At 45.9% G+C, this 22455-nt stretch overlaps 1 protein-coding gene and 1 non-coding gene across 13 annotated transcripts in view; both read left to right on the top strand.

The window, feature by feature from the left end:
• The window catches only part of fxr2 (fragile X mental retardation, autosomal homolog 2), a 31666-nt gene extending 9536 nt beyond the window's left edge, over positions 1-22130 (top strand). Inside the window, exons 3-18 of one of the 12 annotated variants that reach the window (XM_042069008.1) lie at positions 2308-2401; positions 3454-3600; positions 4475-4546; positions 7392-7540; positions 8404-8497; positions 8911-9027; positions 9706-9876; positions 10257-10335; positions 10841-10998; positions 11979-12065; positions 15335-15566; positions 16935-17138; positions 18038-18244; positions 18659-18757; positions 19555-19649; positions 20158-22130. In XM_042069008.1, coding sequence (XP_041924942.1) covers positions 2308-2401; positions 3454-3600; positions 4475-4546; positions 7392-7540; positions 8404-8497; positions 8911-9027; positions 9706-9876; positions 10257-10335; positions 10841-10998; positions 11979-12065; positions 15335-15566; positions 16935-17138; positions 18038-18244; positions 18659-18757; positions 19555-19649; positions 20158-20262 — 2110 coding nt within the window. In that variant the 3' untranslated portion in view covers positions 20263-22130. Of the gene's footprint in view, positions 1-2307; positions 2402-3453; positions 3601-4474; positions 4562-7391; positions 7541-8403; positions 8498-8910; positions 9028-9705; positions 9877-10256; positions 10336-10840; positions 10999-11978; positions 12066-15334; positions 15567-16934; positions 17139-18037; positions 18245-18658; positions 18758-19554; positions 19650-20157 lie in introns of all 12 variants that reach the window. The other 11 variants (XM_042069010.1, XM_042069009.1, XM_042069007.1 and 8 more) reach the window with 11 other exon arrangements.
• LOC121690562 lies at positions 523-648 on the top strand. Its single transcript, XR_006025148.1, has one exon. It is a non-coding gene; the product is annotated as a small nucleolar RNA ACA64 (small nucleolar RNA).
• Positions 22131-22455: the final 325 nt, after the last annotated feature.

The raw sequence follows: 22455 nt of genomic DNA, 5'->3' as shown, positions 1-22455 counted from the left end.
GCATCGTCATGGGCTTCGGCTGGGCGGACAAATTAAGAGTCATTACAACAACTCTGATTAAAGTAGCTATCCATCCCAGAACCACAAGCTAAACACTTCACAAGTATGTCTGCAGACCGTGTTTCATGTCCTGAGGCTTCACAGAAAGGGAGAGAAATGCAGGTAACTTAGAAGGTGGAAGTAGAAGATGCAGAGGTAAATTAAAGAACAATGCAGTTAATTGTGTTTTTGCTTCGTTCAAATAATGACTGGCTTCGCTGCCCTGAACGTGTTCTAACTACAGTATACTAATGGTTAGCTAGTAGCTGTAGCCTGTAGAATGGAATTTGGAATTGTCCCTGTGTGTAGTTGTGCTCCCTTGATCTAGAAACCCAAACAGTGGGTCGCCATGGTGCAGAGTTTGGTGCTGGTCATGGCTCCAGTCTGCCCCTATGGCTCCTACTTTTTGGGGAAGTAACCCAATTGTAGAAACCCATTTGTAGACTAATGTAGTCCTATACTTCACCTACATTTGGATGGCACATTGAGTCAGTTACCTTCAGTGTTTCAGTCAGTGGAGGTAACAAAAATGTGCTGAAAGAGCTCTGGTACATCTAAGCTTATTGCCAGCTATTGTAGCTGTGCAATGTGACCAATGTACCTACATTTGCCCTTAGGGCTATTTAGTTTTAATGTAGCCGTGCATGTTTGGTTCACTGTCTGTTTAGTCCATAGCCTGATCGTATGGAGTGCTCAAGTGAAATATTGTGGGTAGATTCACTTAAGAGAATGGAAATGGTTTATTTTGTATAGTCACCTATGCTGATACACAAGGAGTGCTCATTTTGCAGTAGCTGAAAGGGGAGAATTGATACGTTGAAAAAGCACTGAAAATGTTGTCAGAGAAATAGTCCCAGCATTAGCAAGAGTGCCCATAAAGTGGACTTTATTAAGTCATTAATGCTCAATAAAGGCGTTATAAATGCCTTTGTATTGGTGTTTGTCTAGCCTGTGAACCCTCCACTCCTCTCCCTCCTCTGGGATGGTGCTGGAACATGCTAGACCAGCGAGAGCACTTCCTGGGTCTGTAACCTGCCCCTGCCATCTGCTGTCTCTGTGCTCTGCTGGAGTTGTGTCCAGGAGAGAGGTTACGGGGGGGAGGGGGGGCACTTAGGGCCCGTCCACACGGAGACGCTTTTTGTGTTAAACGCAGAGGTTTTGCTTCGTCTTGGCCGAGCGTCCAAACGAATCCTGTAAACGCACTGCCCGAAACCGCACTTTTTTTGAAACCTGGTCCCAGAGTGGAAAAATCTGAAACCGTAGCCCAAATGTGAATGCACGATTTGATGCAAGCAAAAGTATTGACTGTTACTAACAAAGGTATTATAGCAATATTATAAATGTGGCGACGGAATGGCCTAGAACTTGGGTACGCCTAGCCTTTGCACTTGCCGCGATAACCGAAACTAATGTGAATCGCGGACTATCCTACAACCAAAGAAAGTAAAGGAGATTATTTTTACCTACGTTAGCCAAATAAAGGACGGGACTGCACCCTTCACAAACTGTAAAAAATAATTTTATTAGTTTTACTGTTGACTACAGTTGACAGTTCAATAAGTCCACACAAACAATTCTGGTTTCCTTGCACTAGCCATTTCGTCGTAGCCTATTCTGTATGTTTGTATAGCCTACAGCGCAAGATTTGGTCAATTTCTGTAAAGAAACAGTGCCAAATATTCTTGATACGGTTCCAGGGAAGACGGAGGAAAAAAAGATCACTTTGGTACGTGTGGACTAGGCCTTAGTGGTGAGTTTTACAGAGTTGTTAGAAAGCTGATTGACGTAACTCTCTGTGTGTTTGTTTATGTGATTGCAATCTCAATCTCACACTCTCTCTCTCTCTCTCTCTCTCTCTTAACCCCCCCCCCCTTTTTCTTCCATCTCTTCTGTCTCTTCCCTCTACCCCCCCTTTCCTCTCCTTTGTTTTTTCTGCTTTTTATTCCTCCTTTTTCTGTCCCTCCCTCCCCCATGTCTTTTTTCACTCTATACCATATTTTTCTATCACCCTCCTCCTCTCCTCCTTCTGTCTCTTTAACACCTTTCTCTGTATTTATCCCCCATCCCTCTCCCCATCCCTATCTCTCTCTCTATTTCTGTCTGTCTTGACATTTCTCTCTGTTGCCCCCCCCTTCTTTTTCTTTCTTTCTTTCTTTCTTTCTCTCTCTCTCTCTCTCTCTCTCTCTCTCTCTCATCTCTCTCTCTCTCTCTCTCTCTCTCATCTCTCTCTCTCTCTCTCTCTCTCTCTCTCTCTCTCCCTCTGTCCAGCTGGCAGCCAGAAAGACAGATGCCTTTCAGTGATGTTCGGCTGCCGCCACCGACAGACTACCACAAGGACATCGCTGAGGGAGAAGAGGTGGAGGTGAGACAACTACCCCCCCAGTGCATCACACGCATACATATATACACACACACACACCACCATACACACCACCACTCACACACACACTCACACACACACACAAACCACCACCACTCACACACACATACACACCACAACTCACACACATACACACCACCACTCACTCACACACACACACACATACACGGACATACGCACACTTACACAACAACAGTCCCTCACACACCACAATTCTTCAAAGAAATAAAGAAGCTTCAAAGGAGATACACACAGCATCCTCCTTAATGAAACCAGACACACACACACACACACAGATACAGACAGACAGACAGACCTTACTCCCTTAAAGAGGACATTCACATGCACATACCTTGCACCTAATTAGTCCTCCACACACACACACACTCACACCTCATTCCGGTAAAGTAGATGACACACACACACACACACTAAAACACAAAATCTAAAATCTAAATTCACCAATTAATCCTGCACATACTTTCAACAGTTTTCCCCAATGACTTCCCTAAGACGTGTCTGATAATTAAATATGAAAAAAAAAAACCTATAGCAAAGGTATGATGTACAATTAACTCTGCCAGCAAAACCAGAGGTCATTTGAGAACACACACCCCACTTCATTCTTCATGTGCCGACCACATGCAAACCACCTGGCTGACTTGAACCCCTCTCTCTCACTCTCTCTCTCCTCCTCTCTCTCTCTCTCTCTCTCACTCTCTCTCTTCTTCTCTCTCACTCCCTCTCTCTCTCTCTCACTCTCTCCTTCTCTCTCTTTCTCTCTCTTGCTTGCCATCTCCTCTCCCTTTCTCTTGCTCTCTTTTTCTTCCTCTGTCTCTCTTATCTTCCCAACTGTCTCTTAACTCACACCATCCTTTCTCCTCTTGACTGTTTGCTCTTCACTCATTTTTGTTCTTTCCCTGCTCTCTCTCTCTCTCTCCTTTCTCTCTCTCTCTCTCTCCTTTCTCTCTCTCTCTCCTCTCTCCTTTCTCTCTCTCTCTCCCACGTATATACCCTTCCTCATACTCACACAGGTGTATTCTCTGGCCCCTGGCATCGCTAGACACACACCGTACCTTGTCCAGCCTCACGCACACACGCACACACACACACGCACAGATCTCCTCACCCACCCCGATCTCCTCACCCACCCCCTTCCGCCATCCTCAGTGCCTCCTGAGGTGAGCTTCTGTCAACTGAACACTTCTGATTTCAGCTTAGCTCTAAACGGACCAGGCACCAAACACCACAGCAAACGCATACATGTTTCTCCACTGACTTGACAAGACACCCTTTCTACGGCACGTAGGTAAAGACATACAGTATCGCACTGTTTGAGTCCCCCCACAGTGAGCCTGTCAGTTAGGTGTCATTTTTAATCCCCGTTACACAGCGTCCGTCCTCTCTGGCAGTAGCTGTCTTCTCTCATTGTCTCTTTACTCAGTATGTATCTTTTCTCTTTCTTATCTCCCCCCTCTTTTTCACTCTATCACTTTTCCCCCCTTCATCTCTCCCCACACAATCCCCCTCTTTCTTTCTGTCCCTCCTGCTACCTGTGTTTCTCCTCCTCTCGCTTCCTCCTCTGCCTGTTTTGATTCGTCACGCCACACGCTGTGTGTGTACCTCTTTGCTATTGCTGTTTAATTACACATTTCTCTACCCTTTCTCCCTTCTTTTCTTTTCTTTCTTTCTTTCTTATTCGCAATCTATCTTTCTTACTTTCTATCCTCATCTACCCCCTCCAACTTTCATTTTCTCCTCTCCTCTATTTTTTCCCCTCTCTTCCATCCTTCCTATTCTCCCCATTTATTTTCCTCTTCTCTCCTCCCATCTCTCTCTCTCTCTCTCCCTCCATCTCCCCCCCCCCCCCACACTTCCCCCCCTTTCTGCCCCTCTTATCCCTCTGTATCCCATTGCCCCCCCCCTTTCTCCCCTCTCTCTCCCTCTATTACTCTCTATTCCTCTGTCTCCCTCTTCCCATCTCTCCGATTTCTCTCTCCTTCCCTTCTTCTTTATCCCTCTCTCTCTCCTTCTCCTCTCTGCTCCTCTTTGTAGGTGTACTCGCGGGCGAACGACCAAGAGCCCTGCGGCTGGTGGCTGGCCCGCGTCCGTATGATGAAGGGAGAGGTGAGTCAGGGCCTGGTGAGTCAAGGGGAACATCTGGGGCTCAGGGCAGTCGGCATGGGGCCGCTCCACACACTTACACACTTACACACTTGTCCCCTTGTCCTTTTGTCACCTTGTGCACTTGTAAACGTGTCTCCTTGCACACTTGTCTCCTTATCCACTTGTTTCCTCGTCCCCCTGTTCACTTGTCACGGCGTTTGTTCCTCTCACTTGTCATTCCCTGTGTCCTTTGTGAATACCATGATAATGTGCCAGTGTCAGAAATCAGCTTTTTAACCAAATAATATGTGTATTTTCACCTGCCACCTATCCACAGTAATACAACATTACTGCAACGTGTGCAGTCTTCCAAACATCACAAATTGCTTGTTTGGCGCACTTAATTACTGCTACTTAATACATGATAACGATAACAAAATCTGTTATTCTGGGATTAATGTCAGTGGTGTTGTTGTGGCTTTGAGATTTGTTAGGCAATTTTGCCCTCAGAGATTTCTGACCCTGTTATGTACATGGTTAACTTTTCTGTCTGTATCACCAATGCAATGTTGATGTTGTACTTCCATCAATCACTGGGGTGAAGGGGTCCAATCTTATTTTTGTAACCTGTATTGCCTGTACCTGCAGCCTGTTTTGCCTGTGTATGTGGATGACGTGTTAGTGTTTTCCAATGGTAGCTTTGGATGGTAGCTTTGTAAATGATGCAGCAGATATGACCGTTTTCCGATAGCATGATCTTGCAAGAAAATCCAGTTAGCACACCTACACTTGCACTCAGTATCACATTGGAGGCCTGCTAGATGTTTGTTTGTGTTTGTGGCGTAGTTTGCTTGTAGCCTGCGCACTGTCAGTAGGGAAGAGAGCTGACTGTTTTTGACCAAGTGTTTCGAAAACATTTTTTGTAACTTATGCACTTTATTCAGTTCACTGACAGCCAGATTTCTTTTGTAGACAATTAAACCATTGTTGCACACACAAACAGCTATATTATGTCACCTTCATTTACTGATTTCCCTTATTTTTGGTGATGGTATCTGTGCTTCAACAACACGATTATGCTTATCTCTCCACCCAGGCAGCTGATGGTTTTTAGTAAGGTCCCACCTTTGAAGGTTTTAGAATATGTTATTAGCATAGATTTCAAGAAACATATTTAAGTTTCTATAACACACAATGTTCTGGCCATTAAAGGGACACCAGGCAAGCCTGATGCTTTTTCTCTACGAAACTCCCCCTCGCTCGGTCTGAAGCTTTTTTCCTTTTTGTTTGCATCTTTCGTCAAGGGTTTTCGCTGCTTCTTCGCCGGCTCTGCCATTATACACACGTTTGCAACAATCGCTTTTAGTTAGCCTGCCTCTGTGCTGTGGATGCAGGATGTAAACTAATCCTGCTTCGGTCGGCGGGTACGATACACTGAACTTGCAAGCGGGATATTCTTCCTACAGGCAGTAGGGGCGGGCGGGAGAAGTCTTCATTCGCCCTGTAATGAGTCATTTAACCATATACCGACTTACGAAGATTAGTAATTAACACGAAAACGTTGCCTGGTGTCCCTTTAAATAGCCTTAGTTGCGGAAATGGCCTTAAATTAAACAAACAAACAAACTCCAACCAGGCAGCTTTGAATGCCACTGATGGTGTAGGTGATGGTGTGGAGTAGGGTGGATATTCACCAGTAGGGTGGATATTTGATTTTCATATAGCAGGCACTTTTCATCCGAAGCACCTATAGGCTGTCTCACATTTCATGAGTCTAAGCCGTCACAAACAAGCTCAATGGCAGTAGACCTGCTCAGCTGCAGCACTGTCGGCTGGCTAGGTGAGGACCACAGTTATCAGGTGTGAATTAGAGTGTGTGTGTGTCCTTTTCCCCACTCCTACCTGGGTGGCCTATGTACACTTATACCAGAGTGTGCGTCCTCAAGGTTCCCAGGCCGAAACTACTAGTATAGAAGCATAGCTAAGTCAAGGTCCAACCAGAAACTAAAGTATAAGCTAAATGGGGCTTAGAACAAGTCTGAGGGAGGTAGAGGGGAGTGATCTGAGCTTGGACTCATATCGTCAGGCTGACATGGTAGCTATGGGCAGCGGCATCCGATCACACTGAGGCGTAATATGGCCTGTTTGTGCCTTTACACAACGGGTCGATTAGCTTCAGCTTCTCTAGAATAGAATAGATGGAGAAAGTGTGTGTGTGTGGAGAAGTTAAGCTTTGTTGTGTTGATCGAAATTCTTTGTTATATGAAATGCACTGTGTGATTTTTGTGTGTTGTGTTGTTGGCTCTCATAGAAGGCAAGGGCTTCATCTATCAGCAAACCAAAGCTCTGTTTGAGTTTACTGTTGTCTGTTGGAATTGAATTGGCTGAAACAGACAAATCTGGAATGTAGAACCCATCTTTCCTTCGTTTCCCATACTAGACAGTTGCTTGGTGATCCTTAGTTGTTTGATGCAGTTGAATAAGGCTGTTCTGTGATTGTTTATTGCATACCCTCTGCCATAACTCGTTTGAGTAGCATGTTTTGCTTGAGACTTTTTTTAAATAGCATGCACTTAGCAGTTACAGTCTTGGAACCGCACTTCAGATGTGCTTCATATCTCTTAATTGCCAGAATCAATGCCAAGGGGTCAATTTCAGAGTTTTGTAATGATCTGATGTGACTGATCTCTTGTAATTTTTGTTGGACTGAAGACTGATATGAGACACTGCTTTGGAGCATGATTTGTGAGGATACCAGTGCAGTGACTCCTTGGTGTTGTGGGCAAATTTAGGATGCTTTGTTCACGTTTGCGATGGCGTCAATTTTGATTGTTTTTGGTCTCTCTCCTATCTCTCCCCACCCCAGTTCTACGTGATCGAGTATGCAGCGTGCGAACCGTCGTACAACGAGATTGTCACGTCGGAACGGATCCGGCCAGTCAACCCCAACAGCCCCTCGTCACGGAGCTCCTTCCACAAAGTCCGCGTCGCCGTCCCCGAAGACCTGAGAGACATGTGAGTGTGTGTGATGCCAACAAACACACACACACACATACTTACATATATATATATATATATACACACACACACACACAGTTATAACACTTTTGTATATACAGCACACAGCTATATAGTGTAACAAACGCAAACTTGTTGCTATAGGATATGATTACGATTGGTTTTCATTGGGAAAACATTTTTTGTCTGTATTTTGCCTACCAGTGTGTAGGTGTACATACTTACACAGTTGGGGAAAGAAACCTGCTGCATAATCCATTTTTGCTGGTTTTTTACTGTATTGCTTGCAACGACCTGCTTAAAGTGTCCTTATGTAACATCACACCGACCTACCAGTGCATGTAGGAGTTCAGCAGATAGGAAGAGCATCATATTTTGGTAGTGTGTTTAAATGGCTTTTATGATGCACAATATTTTGGAATTTGACAGCAAATTTTGTTCTGGAATATATGGAAGGTATTGACATATAAAAGTAAAGAGTTTAATACTGATTTTGATAATGTTTCTGTCCAACTTTTATGGCAAGGTGTGCCTAATGTTATGGTTGTAATACAGTTGCACTACACACGGTTGCACATTCTTTTAAACTTTCAGTTTCAGTTTTAGTTCAGTTGCTGTTGCAGTTATTTTTGATAAAAGCATGTGGTAGGCTAGATAGGCACTTGGAGGGAACAGACCTCCACCAATGCCAAATGGCAAAACTTTTTTGTTCTTTGTCCAGGTTGCACCTCTCCACCAAGTTTCTTGAAAATCACACCTGTGGTTTTGATGTAATCATGCTTGTAAACAAACAAACAAATAAACGAAATGCACCAAAAACATAACTTGATAACTTGATAATTGATTTGAATGTTTTTCAGCTGTATGAACGACAGCATCCACAAAGACTTCAGGAAAGCCATCGGAGCCAACTGCATCTTCTACAACACTCCTACCCACGAACTTGTCATCCTGGTCAGTGACACTGGCTCTCAACATTCCCCAAACCTTCATTCTCAGAGTTGAGCTAAGGAACTAAAGTTAAGGCCTACGCCCACTGGTGACTACATTCGCGCCTCTGGATTTGATGCTCGAGAGAGAACAATTTTCTAAACTTTTGGCTTTGTCGCACGTCAGACACAGCCAGTGGGCTTTGCTCCATTAAAAGTAATGGAATTCTAAACTTTGCCGTCAGTTGACGTGTGTCAGACGTTGCCAGTGGGCATTGGCCTTTAGTCTGCTGTCTGGTATTGAATTTATTTGCATACTGTGTAAAAGAAATGGTGGGAAGCTTCAAGCTTAGAAGGCTGCATAGTTCCGTAGGCTTTTGTTTTGGCACCGTTGGGAAAGTGTTGTTTATATTAACTTCCCCCCCCCTCCCCCCCCAGTCCACAAACGAGACCACAGTGAAGCGCGCCAATCTCCTCAGTGACATGCACTTCCGCAGCATCCGCACCAAACTCATGCTCAAGTCCCGCAATGAAGAGGCCACCAAACACCTTGAGGTACACACACACACACACACACACACACACACACACACACACACACGCGCGCTTTCTCCGACACAGATACTCTCCATCACACACAAAATAAAGAATTATTATATCTATTATATTATACAGATACCAACACACAGGCACAACCACCAACAGGGCTTGACCCTAACACTTGAGTCAGTCAAATGGAGGTCATACAGGAGTGTGTGAAGGAGTCTATTTGTGGGTCTATGTATGTACACTTGTTCCTATCAGATATAGGGCATTGACCAGATGCTGTCATTCACACACACCAAATACAGACATGCACACAAATACACCTGCCAGACTCACTCACACACACACACACACACACACACACACACACACGGGGGGGGGGGGGGGGGGCAGCTGAGCACCACGACACCTGGAGGGTGCATTCACAACAAAGAAGCCATCAGACACCTGGATGCAGACTAATCAATATCACACACACACACGAATAGGCATGCAGACTCCAACCCACCGTGTCCTCATCCACAGATGTGCTAACAGCTGGTGTCTGAAGGCACACTCTCTATCTTTCTCTCTCTCTCAAGACTTGTGCAGTCACAATAGAATGAAAGTCACCAAGCACCTGGACACACACACACCACACACACACACACTTACTCGGTCATAACCACTCTGTCTCCTGTCCTGCAGACGAGCAAGCAGCTGGCCTCTGCGTACCAGGAGGAGGTGCGCGTGAGGGAAGACCTGATGGGATTGGCCATCGGTTCCCATGGCGCCAACATTCAGCAGGCCCGCAAGGTGCCCGGGGTCACCGCCATCGAGCTGGAAGAGGAGAGCTGCACCTTCAGGATCTACGGAGAGGTGTGTGTCTGTCAGTCTGTCTGTTTGTCTGCTTATTTGTACATGTTTATGTGTATCTTTGTTAATGGGACATTGATCCTAAAAATCCTTTGGGATAAAAGTATCTATTTAACTGAAGTGTCGGTTTAACAAATGTATGTCTGTTTGTCTAAGAGATAGAGTAAGTGATTGATTTTAAGTCACTCTTGCTCAAAGGAGTGTAGGGGACCAAAAGCCCAGTTTGTGCGAGGCTGTTGTGCGTACTTGTTAAGAGTGTGAGGGGCTTGCGTTAGTGTGCCCCTCATCTTTAGCTAAACACAGTGTGTTCTTTTGGAGGCGGTTACTGCACATTATATTAATTGCATAAATGTTTGTGTATTTGTGTGTGATTGTCATCCTAGACCCCAGAGGCTGTGAAGCAGGCCCGAGTTTATCTTGAGTTTAAGGAAGACGCCTTCCAAGTGCCCCGACACCTTGTTGGTAAGTGATGCCTCTAACTGCCCCCACCAAACTAGCATCGCTATCTGCCATCTCTGCCTGAGAGGTGGATGAGCCTTCACCTTCTGAACAGCAGGCTTATCCTATTCAAAGGATCAATTAGGTGGGGGAAATTAGTGTAAGATAAATGTTAAGAATTACCTCAGAACTTGTTTAAAAACAACATTTATATGTATTAATTTTGTGACTCAAAGTTCAGATAGATATTTATAAAATAAAAGTTAAAAATAAATAAATTATGCCAGGATGTGTGTGTGTCCAGGGTAAGTGAGGAGTGATGAGTCTGAGTCAGTATATCCCCCTTTCTTCTCTCTAGCTCTATCTGCCACTTTCTCTGTTTTCTTTTTTGTGATCTTGTGATGAGGAACTGTATGACCAAATCACAAATTCAGAACTGAATAAACATCAGAAGAAGACAGATGTACATCAAAAACCAAAAATAGAAATGCATCCGTCCGCCACTTCCTCTACCGTTTGACTCTCTCAGGTAAAGTGATCGGCAAGAGCGGCAAGATCATCCAGGAGATAGTGGACAAGTCTGGCGTGGTGCGGGTGCGGATTGAGGGGGACAACGACAAAAAGCTCCCCCGGGAAGAGGTAGGCAGAGAGGGGACTCGCAGAGACGTCACTTCAGGCAGCCAAGAGGCACGTGGACTACTACATCGGCTGCTGCCGACCAAGCAACCCAACCACATAAACATAAACATAAACAAAACAAAAAACACCTACACACCCACCTGTGAAGGCTGAGGCTGTTTCTTCAGTCATACACACACACAAGGCCACTTGTCAGAGGTTTGGGGGCACCCTTTTGCGTTGTCCATGAAAACATAAAAATAGGGTTGATTGCTGAAGCTTGTTTTGAAGGACACAGTTATTATGATTACGATTGAAAATAATCATGTCCAACCTCGTCAGTGACCATGTTTCTCCAGTCATCTTATGTATGTTTTCATTGAGAACAAGGACATTTCTAGAGTGACCCCAAACGTCTGAACGCTAGTGTGCATGTGATAAAAACTTATTCATGTGTTGGTATCAAACTGAAATAAGTCATGCATCATCTTATTTCAATGCACTACCTCATAAGTTAAAGCAACACCAAAGAGTTTTTTGTACCTTAAAATAATGTTTCCAAAATGTTTCAGTGGTTCATCAACTTGTAGCAGGGTGAACGCAATTCTGCATTCGCTTCGCGGCCCTCTATCGGCTATAACTGCACTATGTAAGTTTGCCAGATCGGGGTAGCGGATCTGTAGTTCGATGAAATGAGACATAAGAAACTACAAATTTGACTTGCATCTGATATCGCAATACATTGTACTTTTATAAGTCATGCAAAATATTCGACCATGTCTGTGGACATCGTTATTTGCAAAGCCGTTGCTGGATAAACAAATAGCGTGCGTGCGACAGAGGGAAAGTTCTTTTGGTGTTGCTTTAAAACTGTTCAATTACATGACATGCAGTCAGCATCTACTCACACACCCCACTGTTGGGAATCCTGACGGACACGGACAATGTGCTGTGCGCGTTGAAAGTGTCCTTCGGATGTCTCCTTGTGTTCACGGTCTCTCTACCTCCCTCCCCCTCTCTGTCTCTGGTTCTTGTTATCTTTCTCTCAGGGAATGGTTCCGTTCATCTTCGTGGGCACCAAGGAGAACATCAGCAATGCACAGGCACTGTTGGAGTACCACGTGGCTTACTTACAGGTGTGTAGGTGTTTTTTTGTGTCTATGAGTCGGTGCGTGTGTGTGTGGTCTGTATGGTCTCTGTGTGTTTGTTTATGATGTGTGTGTGTGTGTGTGTGTGTGTGTGTGTGGCCCTTGTGTGTGAATTTGTGCCCAGTGAGGGGCAGCCCTCTGCTCATCATTACCATCTTCAATAATGTAGCAAACTGTTCAGCTGCTGTAATTTCACTAGTATGTTACCGTATAAATACATTTTAGCTTGATTATCATTATTATTACATAGTTCTTTAGATTGGTCTTTATTATTACATGGTTCTTTAGATTGGTCTTTATTATTACATGGTTCTTCAGACTGCTGCAGAAAGTTCCATTACATGAACAGGTTTTCCCAGTGTTCGGAGGTTTAATAATTCTGTATAGTTACCGCTGCAAAAAATGAATGACTGCTGCCAATGGTCACAGGGTTTGTGCTTCTGATTCATATCTTTCTTATCATTCCGTGAGTGGTTCGTTCACTTATCGCAATGGAGCTTCATTGACAGTAAAAGTCAACTAGTAAAACGTTGCTTGGCAAAATTCTTGACAATACGTTCTCTCTTACTTGATTAGACCAACATGATCATGAAGACCCTAATAGAGCCCATGTGGGCACAGTGCAGCAGCTTATGGAGCGGAGGCATTCTGCTTCTAAATGGAGCGAGGGGTAGGAAATGTCGGAACATTCTAGAAGGGTCACCTGACTCCACACTCTCACAGGAGGAAAGGTGCTGAGCGAGTCTGATTTGCCCTCACCCCCTCCGCCCGTTGGTCAAAAATAGCCCTCTCTAACAGCCCCACTTTGGGGGTAGGGGGGTAGGTACGGGCTGTGTGGAGTGTGAATTTCAGGCCTATCAGAGGTGCTTCGGCCTCCATAAATAGCCCCCGGCATCAGCCTCCACCCCCTAGACTTACCCAACCAGCCTCATTCTCGCATACCCCCCCCCCTCTTCAGCTGTTGGTAGGACCAGCAGCTGTTGCATTCTTATGTGCATCCCCCATCCCAATTTGCCACACACATACACACACTTGCACATAGTGTAAGTTTAGACGTAGTGTCACTAGTGCATACACACACACACACACACACACACTCATTTATATGAAGACTCACTTACACAGGATGCCCACATTTTATCATCATTTACTGCTGCCAGTTAACCACACACACTACACACACATACACCACAAAAACACCTATTGCGCACACATACACACACACCAATTACACACACACACACACACACACTCACACCTATTACACACACACACACACACACACACCACAAAAACACCTATTGCGCACACATACACACACACACCAATTACACACACACACACACACACACACACACTCACACCTATTACACACACACACACACACACACACTCACACACATAACACACACACACATATTATACATACACACATACTGACTTATTCACTCACCTGCTGACATGTCACTGCGTCAGCACCAGTGAGACGCCTCTTCAAATGTCCCCTCTCAGCCTCGCCCTACCCACGGTTACACAGTGAAGATGATCTATGGGTGTATATATGCTTAAGGGCCATTCACACCAAGAACGATGACTATAATTCCAAGGGAAAAAGTGTCACTCAAGCTAATATGAATGACAATATCCACACACAAACCATAACGATAACAACATAAAGGACTATATCGTTGGAATCTCTTTTAGAGAGATTTTGACAGCCAATCAGAATCGATGAAATATTAGCCATCATATTCAATACAGAGAGACTTTACTTATCGTTGGTCGGTGTGGACACCTTTATTGTTAAAGTTCTCTCGTTTCTGGTGTGAATGGCCCTTTACTTAACGCGCATAGATGAGCTCCTTATCCATGTAAATGTAAATTAGATGATCAAGTCCTATAGGTGGTATACATTGTCCTATTTACAGTTGCACATAGATGACTACGCCCTATAGGTTGACATACTGACTGACATACTCAGGGCTACGCATAGAAAGATATACTACTCCGCTCTACTCATAGTTGCACAGAGCAAAGATGATTGGTGTACACTGGCTCACTCAGTTACGCATAGATTTGGTGATTAAGGCCTATAAGTAGTGATGGGCAAATGAAGCTTTGGTGAACCACTGAACCACAGCAGTGTGAACCTAGCGACACTACCTGAAAAGCAAAAAGATGGCCGTCACACATACATTTTTCAACATAAAAGTCCTTTGCAAACCAATATACACTGGCTCGCTCAGTTACGCATAGATTTGGTGATCAAGGCCTATAAGTATTCGCTGTCTAACGGTTACACATATATAAGATGATCAAGGCTTATAAGTTTACACACTGACCTACTCATGTTTGCAGAGAGGGAAGGTGATCGAGCCCTTTAGGTTTACACTGGTGCCAGTGCTGGTGCTGGATCGTGGTGGCTTTTACGGTCACGGTTTATAAACACCAGCTGTTGTCTGTCAACAGGAGGGTTAATAAACACCATTCTGAACTGCCCCTGCCATGACTCTGTGTCTTATATTAAGACTGGTGAGTGTTTGTTGACGTGATTGTGTACTTGAAGGACAGTATATTGGTTTGATGGCTACAGAGGTCAATATACCTACAAGCCATCTGTGGGCGGAGCTATTGCGCAAATGGCTACATTCAGGTCCGTTCTACATTCAGGTCAAAGTTCCCTCGGGGACCCAGGTTCAAATCCGATCAGTGGTCATTATCTGTCCCACCCTATCGATCTCTCTCCGACTTGCGTCCTGCCACTCGTCTCTGTTCTTTCTGAATACAGGCAAAAAGTACAAAAACAAGGTTCATAAAGGTCCTTAAAGGTTGTATCAGCGATTGCAGGCCCTAATCTTTCCTAAAGATCCGCTAGCTGCCCGCCCCATAAGCAGGCCGTCAAAAAAACCCTATATCTGTAGGCAGCCTAGGCTCTAAGATCTGCAACCAAAAACATTTGCTACCAACAAGTGTTGCCAACCACTCAAAGGCAAAATAAAGTGTTCCAACCAATAACGAACGAGATGCACGTTCAGGAGAGTTTCAATTGCAAGGGAGGGAGTAGCGAGCTAGCTCTCTGTTTTGTTTGAACGTCAACAGAAGTGACGTTACCCCACCATCGCTGAGACAACCTTTAAAATAGTGTGTATGCATGTGTTGCATATCCATACACTCGTCCACACATACAGATTTGTGTGTGTTCATATCCCCATATCCTCTTGACTTCATCCTTCCTCCCCTCTGTTCCTGTTCGACAGGAAGTTGAGCAGCTGCGTCAGGAGCGTCTCCAGATCGACGAGCAGCTCCGTCAGATCGGCGTGGGCTACCGCGCTCCCGCCAGCCGCTCCGGACCGGGTGGTGCAGCGGGCGACCGCGAGCGGGGCTACCTGACTGACGAGAGCACCAACTCCGCCTCCCTGCACACCTCACGCACCTACGGGGGCCGGGGCCGTGGGCGAAGGGCCTCCAACTCCCAGTACTCTGGCTATGGTGAGGAAACTACATTTCCCATGATTCCATTCTCGCTTATGAGCCAAATGCTTATACATGTAAGCCAGCAATGATGAGGCCAGAGATACCATATTTCCATTCAAATATCCCCTTCAATCAACATAGCTATTTTATTTTATTTTTTTCTTTTGCTTTAATCTTTGAGTAACGTGACTTTAAGATCAACATGCACATGATGGCCCCAAACTTTGGTTTCTTTAGCAGGTTCCAGTTGTTTATGTTGTCTTCTCTCGTTGTGTTTCCTTTGCTATTTATGATAAATAAATCCACAATACATTTGTGGGACAGTGTGTCAAGGTGGCATGGAGTTGCCTGTCCTGTGTTGTCCTGTCTGAAAATATGGTGTGACTTGCATGGAACCAGGAGGACTGAAGTCATGGGCTTCCAAAGGACTCCAGGCTCCATTGTTCTGTATGTCTGAGCAGCACTGCGCTGTTAAAGGCGCTGTGTGTGTGGGCGTGGGTGTTGCAAAGAAACAATAGCCCGTAAGATGTTTGTCTTTTTTTTTTTGTTCTGATCATCTCGCCCCAGAAGCAGGTCATTCCATCATAGTGCTATGCAACAGCAGAATAATCAGCAGTCAGGGTTGTATGTAACCTTCAGCACCAGTTCATGCGGCTATAACATGAGATGTATATTACAGAGTCTGTGTCTGTTTTAACAGTTATCAGATCATAAAGTCACTTTGGTTGTGTGTAGGGATCATGCTCTGAGGTCATTTGATCATTTGCGGCTTGTGGTAACAGACCCTGTGTACAGTGACGCATGCTGGGTGTGCTAGAGCGTCATGGGCCTGGTATCGTGAACTGTATCTAACGTGTCTATTGAGGAGAGTGTAGTGTTAGTGTAGCAATCGAAGGCTGCAGGGCATCCCACTTCTGACACCATGTGTAGCCAAAATGTACCCAACCTCTACTTCAGGTCTGCATGGTTTTTGCAGGGCTGTTATTATTACCCTGTCCACAGGGAAGGCCTTTCCCTTGACCACATAGCTGCTCAGACCCTCTGATTACAGTGTTTCCCACAGAATTGAATTCTATTTGTGGTGGTAGGTTTTTAACAATTTTTTTTAACAAATTAGTGCAGTGTGGTTATGATTCTAACCAGATTTAAGCACAATTTAGTACAACCAGGAAAATCATTGTGTGGTGATCAATGTTGATATTGTGGTGGGCCGCCACAAATAAGTCAATGTATGGGAAACACTGGATTGTGACTTGCCTGTCTGTGGGGTCCTGTCCGCACGTCTCAATCCAACTGTCTGTCTGTCTTCCTGTCTGTCTTCCTGTCTGTCTGTCTGTCTGTCTGTCTCTTTCTGCCTGTCTGCACGTTTGGTCCGTCCAACAGGCACTAACTCCGAGCTCTCCAACGCTTCAGAGTCGGAGGAGGTGGCTGAGCGTGATGTTCGACCACGCGGCGTGGAGAGGGGCGGAGGCGACGAGCGCGGCGCCCGCAGGGGGGGCCGAGGACGCGGCAACAGCACCGGGAGGGGGCGCGGAGGGGCCGGCCCACGCCAGAACAACTCCATCAGCTCAGGTGAGCACGCCGAGTGTACGTATACACACACACACACACACACACACACACACACACACACACACACACACACACACACACACACACACACACACACACACACAAACATACACGTAGCATTGCATACATAAACACCACAAGAAGTCCAGGCATCAGCTCAGGCACACACACACACACACACGCTAGCCAGACCATTACATTACATTACATTACATTTAGCAGACACTTCTTGACCGTGATCAATCATCTCCAATCTGTTCAAACTGCCAGTCTCACTCATACACACACACCAACACAAAACTGTCCACCCATATGAATACCTGTCCACTCGCTTCCCCAATGCTAAATTCGCCCCTCCCTCTTTTTCTCTCTCTCTTTTTTTCTTTCTTTCTCTTTCTCTTCATTGCTTTCTTTCTTTCTTTCTTTCTCTCTCTCTTTCTCTTCCATCTCTCTCTCTCCCTCTCGCACTCCCTCTCTTTCTCTTCATCTTTTCTTCATCTCTCTGTCTCCCACTTTCACTCCCTCTCTTTCTCTTCATCTTTCTCTTTCTCTTCATCTTTCTCTTTCTCTTCATCATTCTCTCTCTCTCACACACTCTCACATACTCTCTCTCACACTCCCTCTCACTCTCTCACTCTCTCTCGCGCTCGCTCTCTCTCTCTCTCTCTCTCTCTTTCTCTCACACTCTCACACACACACACACTCTCTCTCTCTCTCGCGCTCTCTCTCTCTCTCTCTCTCTCTCTCTCTCTCTCTCTCCTCTCTCTCTCTCTCTCTCTCTCTCTCTCTCTCTCTCTCTCTCTCTCTCACACTCTCACACACTCTCTCTCTCTCTCTCTCTCTCTCTCTCACACTCTCACACACACTCTCTCTCTCTCTCCCTCTCTCTCTCCCTCCCTCCCTCCCTCCCTCAGTGCTGAGGGACCCTGACAGTAACCCTTACTCTCTGCTGGAGGGCGAGGGCGAGCCTGGTGGTGACACAGATGCCAGCGAGGGCCCCGGCGTCGGAAATGACCGCAGGAGACGTTCACGTCGCCGCCGGACCGACCAGGACCCCAGCGTCATGGACGCCGCAGCCAACGAGTCCGATGGACAGGCCGCTGCCAGTGAGAATGGACTAGGTGAGGTCAAGGAGGAGGGGTCAGAGGTCACAGCAAAGATTCTAGAATCTTTGGTTCACAGTATCCAGGAAAGGGATAGCATCAAGTAGGGCTGCAGTAACCAATCGATCAATTGACTGATCAATTTAAGTCATCTGCAGTTAACCGGTTTGTGTCACTCTTTCGGCTACTTAAACGTTAATATTTGTTCTGCTCTACTTGCACTCCTCTGTGACGGTAAACATACGGTATACCGTTTTGGTGTGTGGACAAAACAGGGCATTTGTGCTTTCGGAGACACGGATAGGCATTATGACACCAGTATGAAAACAATCGTTAGTTGCCACCTTAGCATCCAGACAGGTCTCAGTAAGATATGGGTTCCACCGGTGGTGGTGCTATGCCATTAATGGTTCTCCTCTTTCACCGGTTCAGAGGAGGACGGCAAGCCCCAGCGCCGAAACAGGAGCCGCCGTCGCCGTAACCGCACCAACCGTCCCGAGGGTGGATCCACCAGCCGTGACAGACAGCCAGGTGAGAAAAGGGGGATGAAGGGGGTAGAGAAAGGGAGGGAGAGAGAGAGAGGTTGAGAGAGGGTGGATGATGGAGAGAAAGAGAGGGAGAGAGGGGTTGTGAAAGGGTGATAGATGGATGGAGAGGGAGATGAGTGAAAGAGGAGTGCTTAATGAAGGGATGAGTGCGTGAGAAGGCAAGAGGGGGAGGTTGGAAATTCAGCCATTTTAACTGAAGATCTTGAAGTGTTTCCTTAGACCTTGAGAGGAGGGAAAGTGAAATGCCATGTTCTGTAAACTAGAACACCCAATCCTTAACCACACACAATGTGAGCAGAGTGTTTAAAATCAGTTTAATTACATTGTTTTTAATTGGAATGTCCTAACCATAACTGTGCAGCGCGATGCAACACAACACTTGCTTCTATTTTCTTTCTGTCGCTCGCGTCGGTTCCTCCGCTATTTTGAAGGAGAAATATGAATCAATAGAAGGACATATCTAACGGACTCAATGGAAGGACGTATCTAACGGATTCAATGTGGACAGAGAGAGCATTCAGTACAACACGTCAGTCGCTCGTTTGGATTCAGTTAGGATACCCTGTAAACGACTCGTGGAGCTCTTTTATCCAGAGAGAGTGGAGCCCATGGAGGTCATCAGTGCCTGTATTTGCGTCATGCTTGCTCATTACACACAGACAGACTTCAAGGCCTCTCAAAAGGAAAGAAGGTCTTAATGGTTGTGGATTGCACCCTCATTTTTGCCAGTGCTGAGTCTTTTTGTTTGTGTGTGTGTGTGTGTGTGTCTCTTTTCCGTAGTGACTGTGGCAGACTTCATCTCTCGCCCAGAGTCTCAGAGTCGACAGAACCTCCCCCCAAAGGAGAAGGAGACACAGCCTGCCCCACACCTTAAGGTACTCTCACACACACACACTCATTCTCTTTCTCGCTCTCTCTGTCTCTCTCACACACACACACTGCCTTCCCTACACCCTATGGTTCACACACACACTCTCTCTCTCACACACACACACTCACACAAACACTACCCTAAGGTGTACACACACACACACACACAGTTAACTTAGTTGCAGCTACTGCCCTGCAACTTGGTTAGAATTGCAGATGACTTGGACACATTTGTATGTGCCACACACTCTTACCTGTCACCCTCCTGGACCTCATGTAGGAGAACTACATCTATATTCAAAATCCTCAGACAGCAAATACTGCATGTTTTCATTTGATGAGCTTAATGATAAGAATATTTAATTCTGATGCAGTGCCGACATGTGTTTGTTGAATAATGGCATGAGTAATGACAATGAGAGTTGATGTGGAGGTGTGAGGATTTGTAGACATGTTCTCATCCAAGACTCCTCTTCCTACTCTTCCTCTTTCTTCTCTCTTCTTCCCTCTCAGGAGAACGGGACGGCCAATAAGAAGGAAGAACGCGCGGCCTCCAAGCGTTCCCCTAGCAACGGCGTGGCCAACTCGGGCGAGGCCCTGGTCAATGGCGTCTCGTAGAGCGCCTTCGCGCCCGTCACGACCAGCGTCTGGAGCAAGACATCACGGCAAACTATCTGTCCCTGCTTGCATTTGCGTAACAAAGAAAAAAAAAGAAATCCTATCAAACAGATGAGTGAGAAAAATCGACTTCAAAAACCTGAATCCATACGAGAGATGTTTAAAAAGAATTTTAAAAACCACAAAAAAACGACAAACGCATCTAATTAAAAAACCACACATTAATGATGTATGTTTATCCTATCTATCAGTACTTAGTGCTTATTTAAGACTAGCTTGCCAAACATAAGCTGGTGGATACGACTCGATCTTTAATGACATACTGAACTCAGAAACAGGACGTGACTATTGTTATTGTTAACTTTTTTGTTTATTTTTTGTTGTTTGTTTTGTTTTTGTTTTGTTTCACTGGTTTAGAGGCTTGTGATCACACTTGGTCATAGATAGACACATCTTTGAAACAACGTTGGCAAGAGAAAAAAAGTGAAAAAAAAGAAAATGGCAGGAGATTAAAAAAAAGGGAGATCCGAGGTGATTATCGATGAGGCGTGGGGTAGGCGGAGCCCCAATGACTTGACTGACAGATGTCAGGCAGTGCGGTGCAGTTACGGTGGTGTTAAGGCAGGCATGAGAGATTGGGTTGTACGGAGAGACATTGTGCCTTGAATTTGAAAAAAAAAAAAAGAGAACTTGAGATTTTTTTGTTTGTTTTCCTTTATCTTTTTTTCCACAGAAAGATGGATGGAGTTGCTTTTAGTGTGTTCTTGTTTTTTGTTTTCGTCTCGACAGGGGGGTTGAGGAGAGAGTGAAAGCTGAAGTTTAACAGTCCACGCTGGCACAGGGGGTGGGATGGAGTCTGTGGTTCGCAGAACAGGGAAGTATGATGCCAAAAGAGAATTTCAAGGGCACTGGTCCGCCTCAGTATGAATTGTAGACAGGGACCGTGTTACGCAAGGAACACTTGTCCTTTTTTTGTGGGGCGAGGTGGGGGGCGGGAGAGAAGGCGATGTGGGCAGGACAGTGTTTTGCGTTGTTGCGTGTTTGTATGTGTGTGTGTGTGCGAGAGACGGTGTTTTAAGGTGCGTATGTCTTTGTGCACATGTGAGTGTGTGTGTGTTAATGTGTGCAGTTGAGAGAGATGTGACCTGAGAGCGTAGTCAGGGACATGGGGTGGGTCTGAAAGCGGACCCCATCCCCTCCATCAGAGCTGTGAAGGGATTGGGCGCCCAGGTGAGGCTTGTTTTGATTGGTGGCTTGAGAGGTGCCCGTCTCTGACTACCCCAAACACAACCCCTGCCCCTCAAACCCCTACTGACGCCACTCAAATCCAGTACCACTGGTCAACACCGTGGGCCCCGCCTTCTAGACTCCTATAAACAACAAAACACACACACACACACACACACACACACGGAGAGACGTTCAGTGCCTCTACAATCACCCCAGCTCCACTCCCCAACCTTTTGTCTGACCCCCACTAACATCGCAGTAGACTCGCGGAAGAGACTTTATTGTTTAGGGGGCACATGGGTGAGCCACAGGAACGCGGGTGTAAAAAAAAAAAAAAAGTGTGTCTGGGCTCTGGCTTTCAGCATCACTAATGCCTTCAATAACTAGCAGCGGAACCAGGTCTGGAGAGTATAAGGGAGCTGGGTGGTTATCTGGGAGGGGGGTGGGGGTCCTCTCCTCTCCTCTCCTCGTTTGCCTTGGCTTGGTTCAGATGCCTTGGCACACCTGTGCTCTTGTGTCAAAGGTCACGCACAGGGGTTAAAGGAGAGGGGGCCGTGCTGCAGGGGCACAGGATTTCCACAGACGAGACGAGAACGAAGGGGGGTGTGCCTCCACTCGTGCATAGTCAAGAAATGAATAAGTAAAGTAATATAGACCAATAAATAACAGACATGGGACACAACCGATTCTGTCCAGATACTGCCGGAGCCTCTCAAACGTGTTGGGTTGGACAGGAGCCTTGGAGAGGCGAACGCAATCAGTTCAGATGGCAGATGGGCGAGACGGCGGACAGGGAGGGAGTGGTCGCAGTCCCATTTTGGGTGGGGCGTGGAAGAGGAGTAGGGGGGGGGGGGGGTTAGGCGTGGGATGCTGAAATGCCCTCGTCCCCCCCCCCTTCCCAAATAAAATGGCTCATGTTCTAACTGTCATCTTGGTTTCTGCTCTCAACTTTTTTTGGTTGTT

Source organism: Alosa sapidissima, chromosome 18, assembly GCF_018492685.1.
Source record: "Alosa sapidissima isolate fAloSap1 chromosome 18, fAloSap1.pri, whole genome shotgun sequence".
In the NCBI taxonomy this organism is placed as follows: Eukaryota; Metazoa; Chordata; class Actinopteri; order Clupeiformes; family Clupeidae; genus Alosa; species Alosa sapidissima.
The sequence above is the reverse complement of the archived record's forward strand: the minus strand, read 5'-3'. Positions and strand labels throughout refer to the sequence as shown.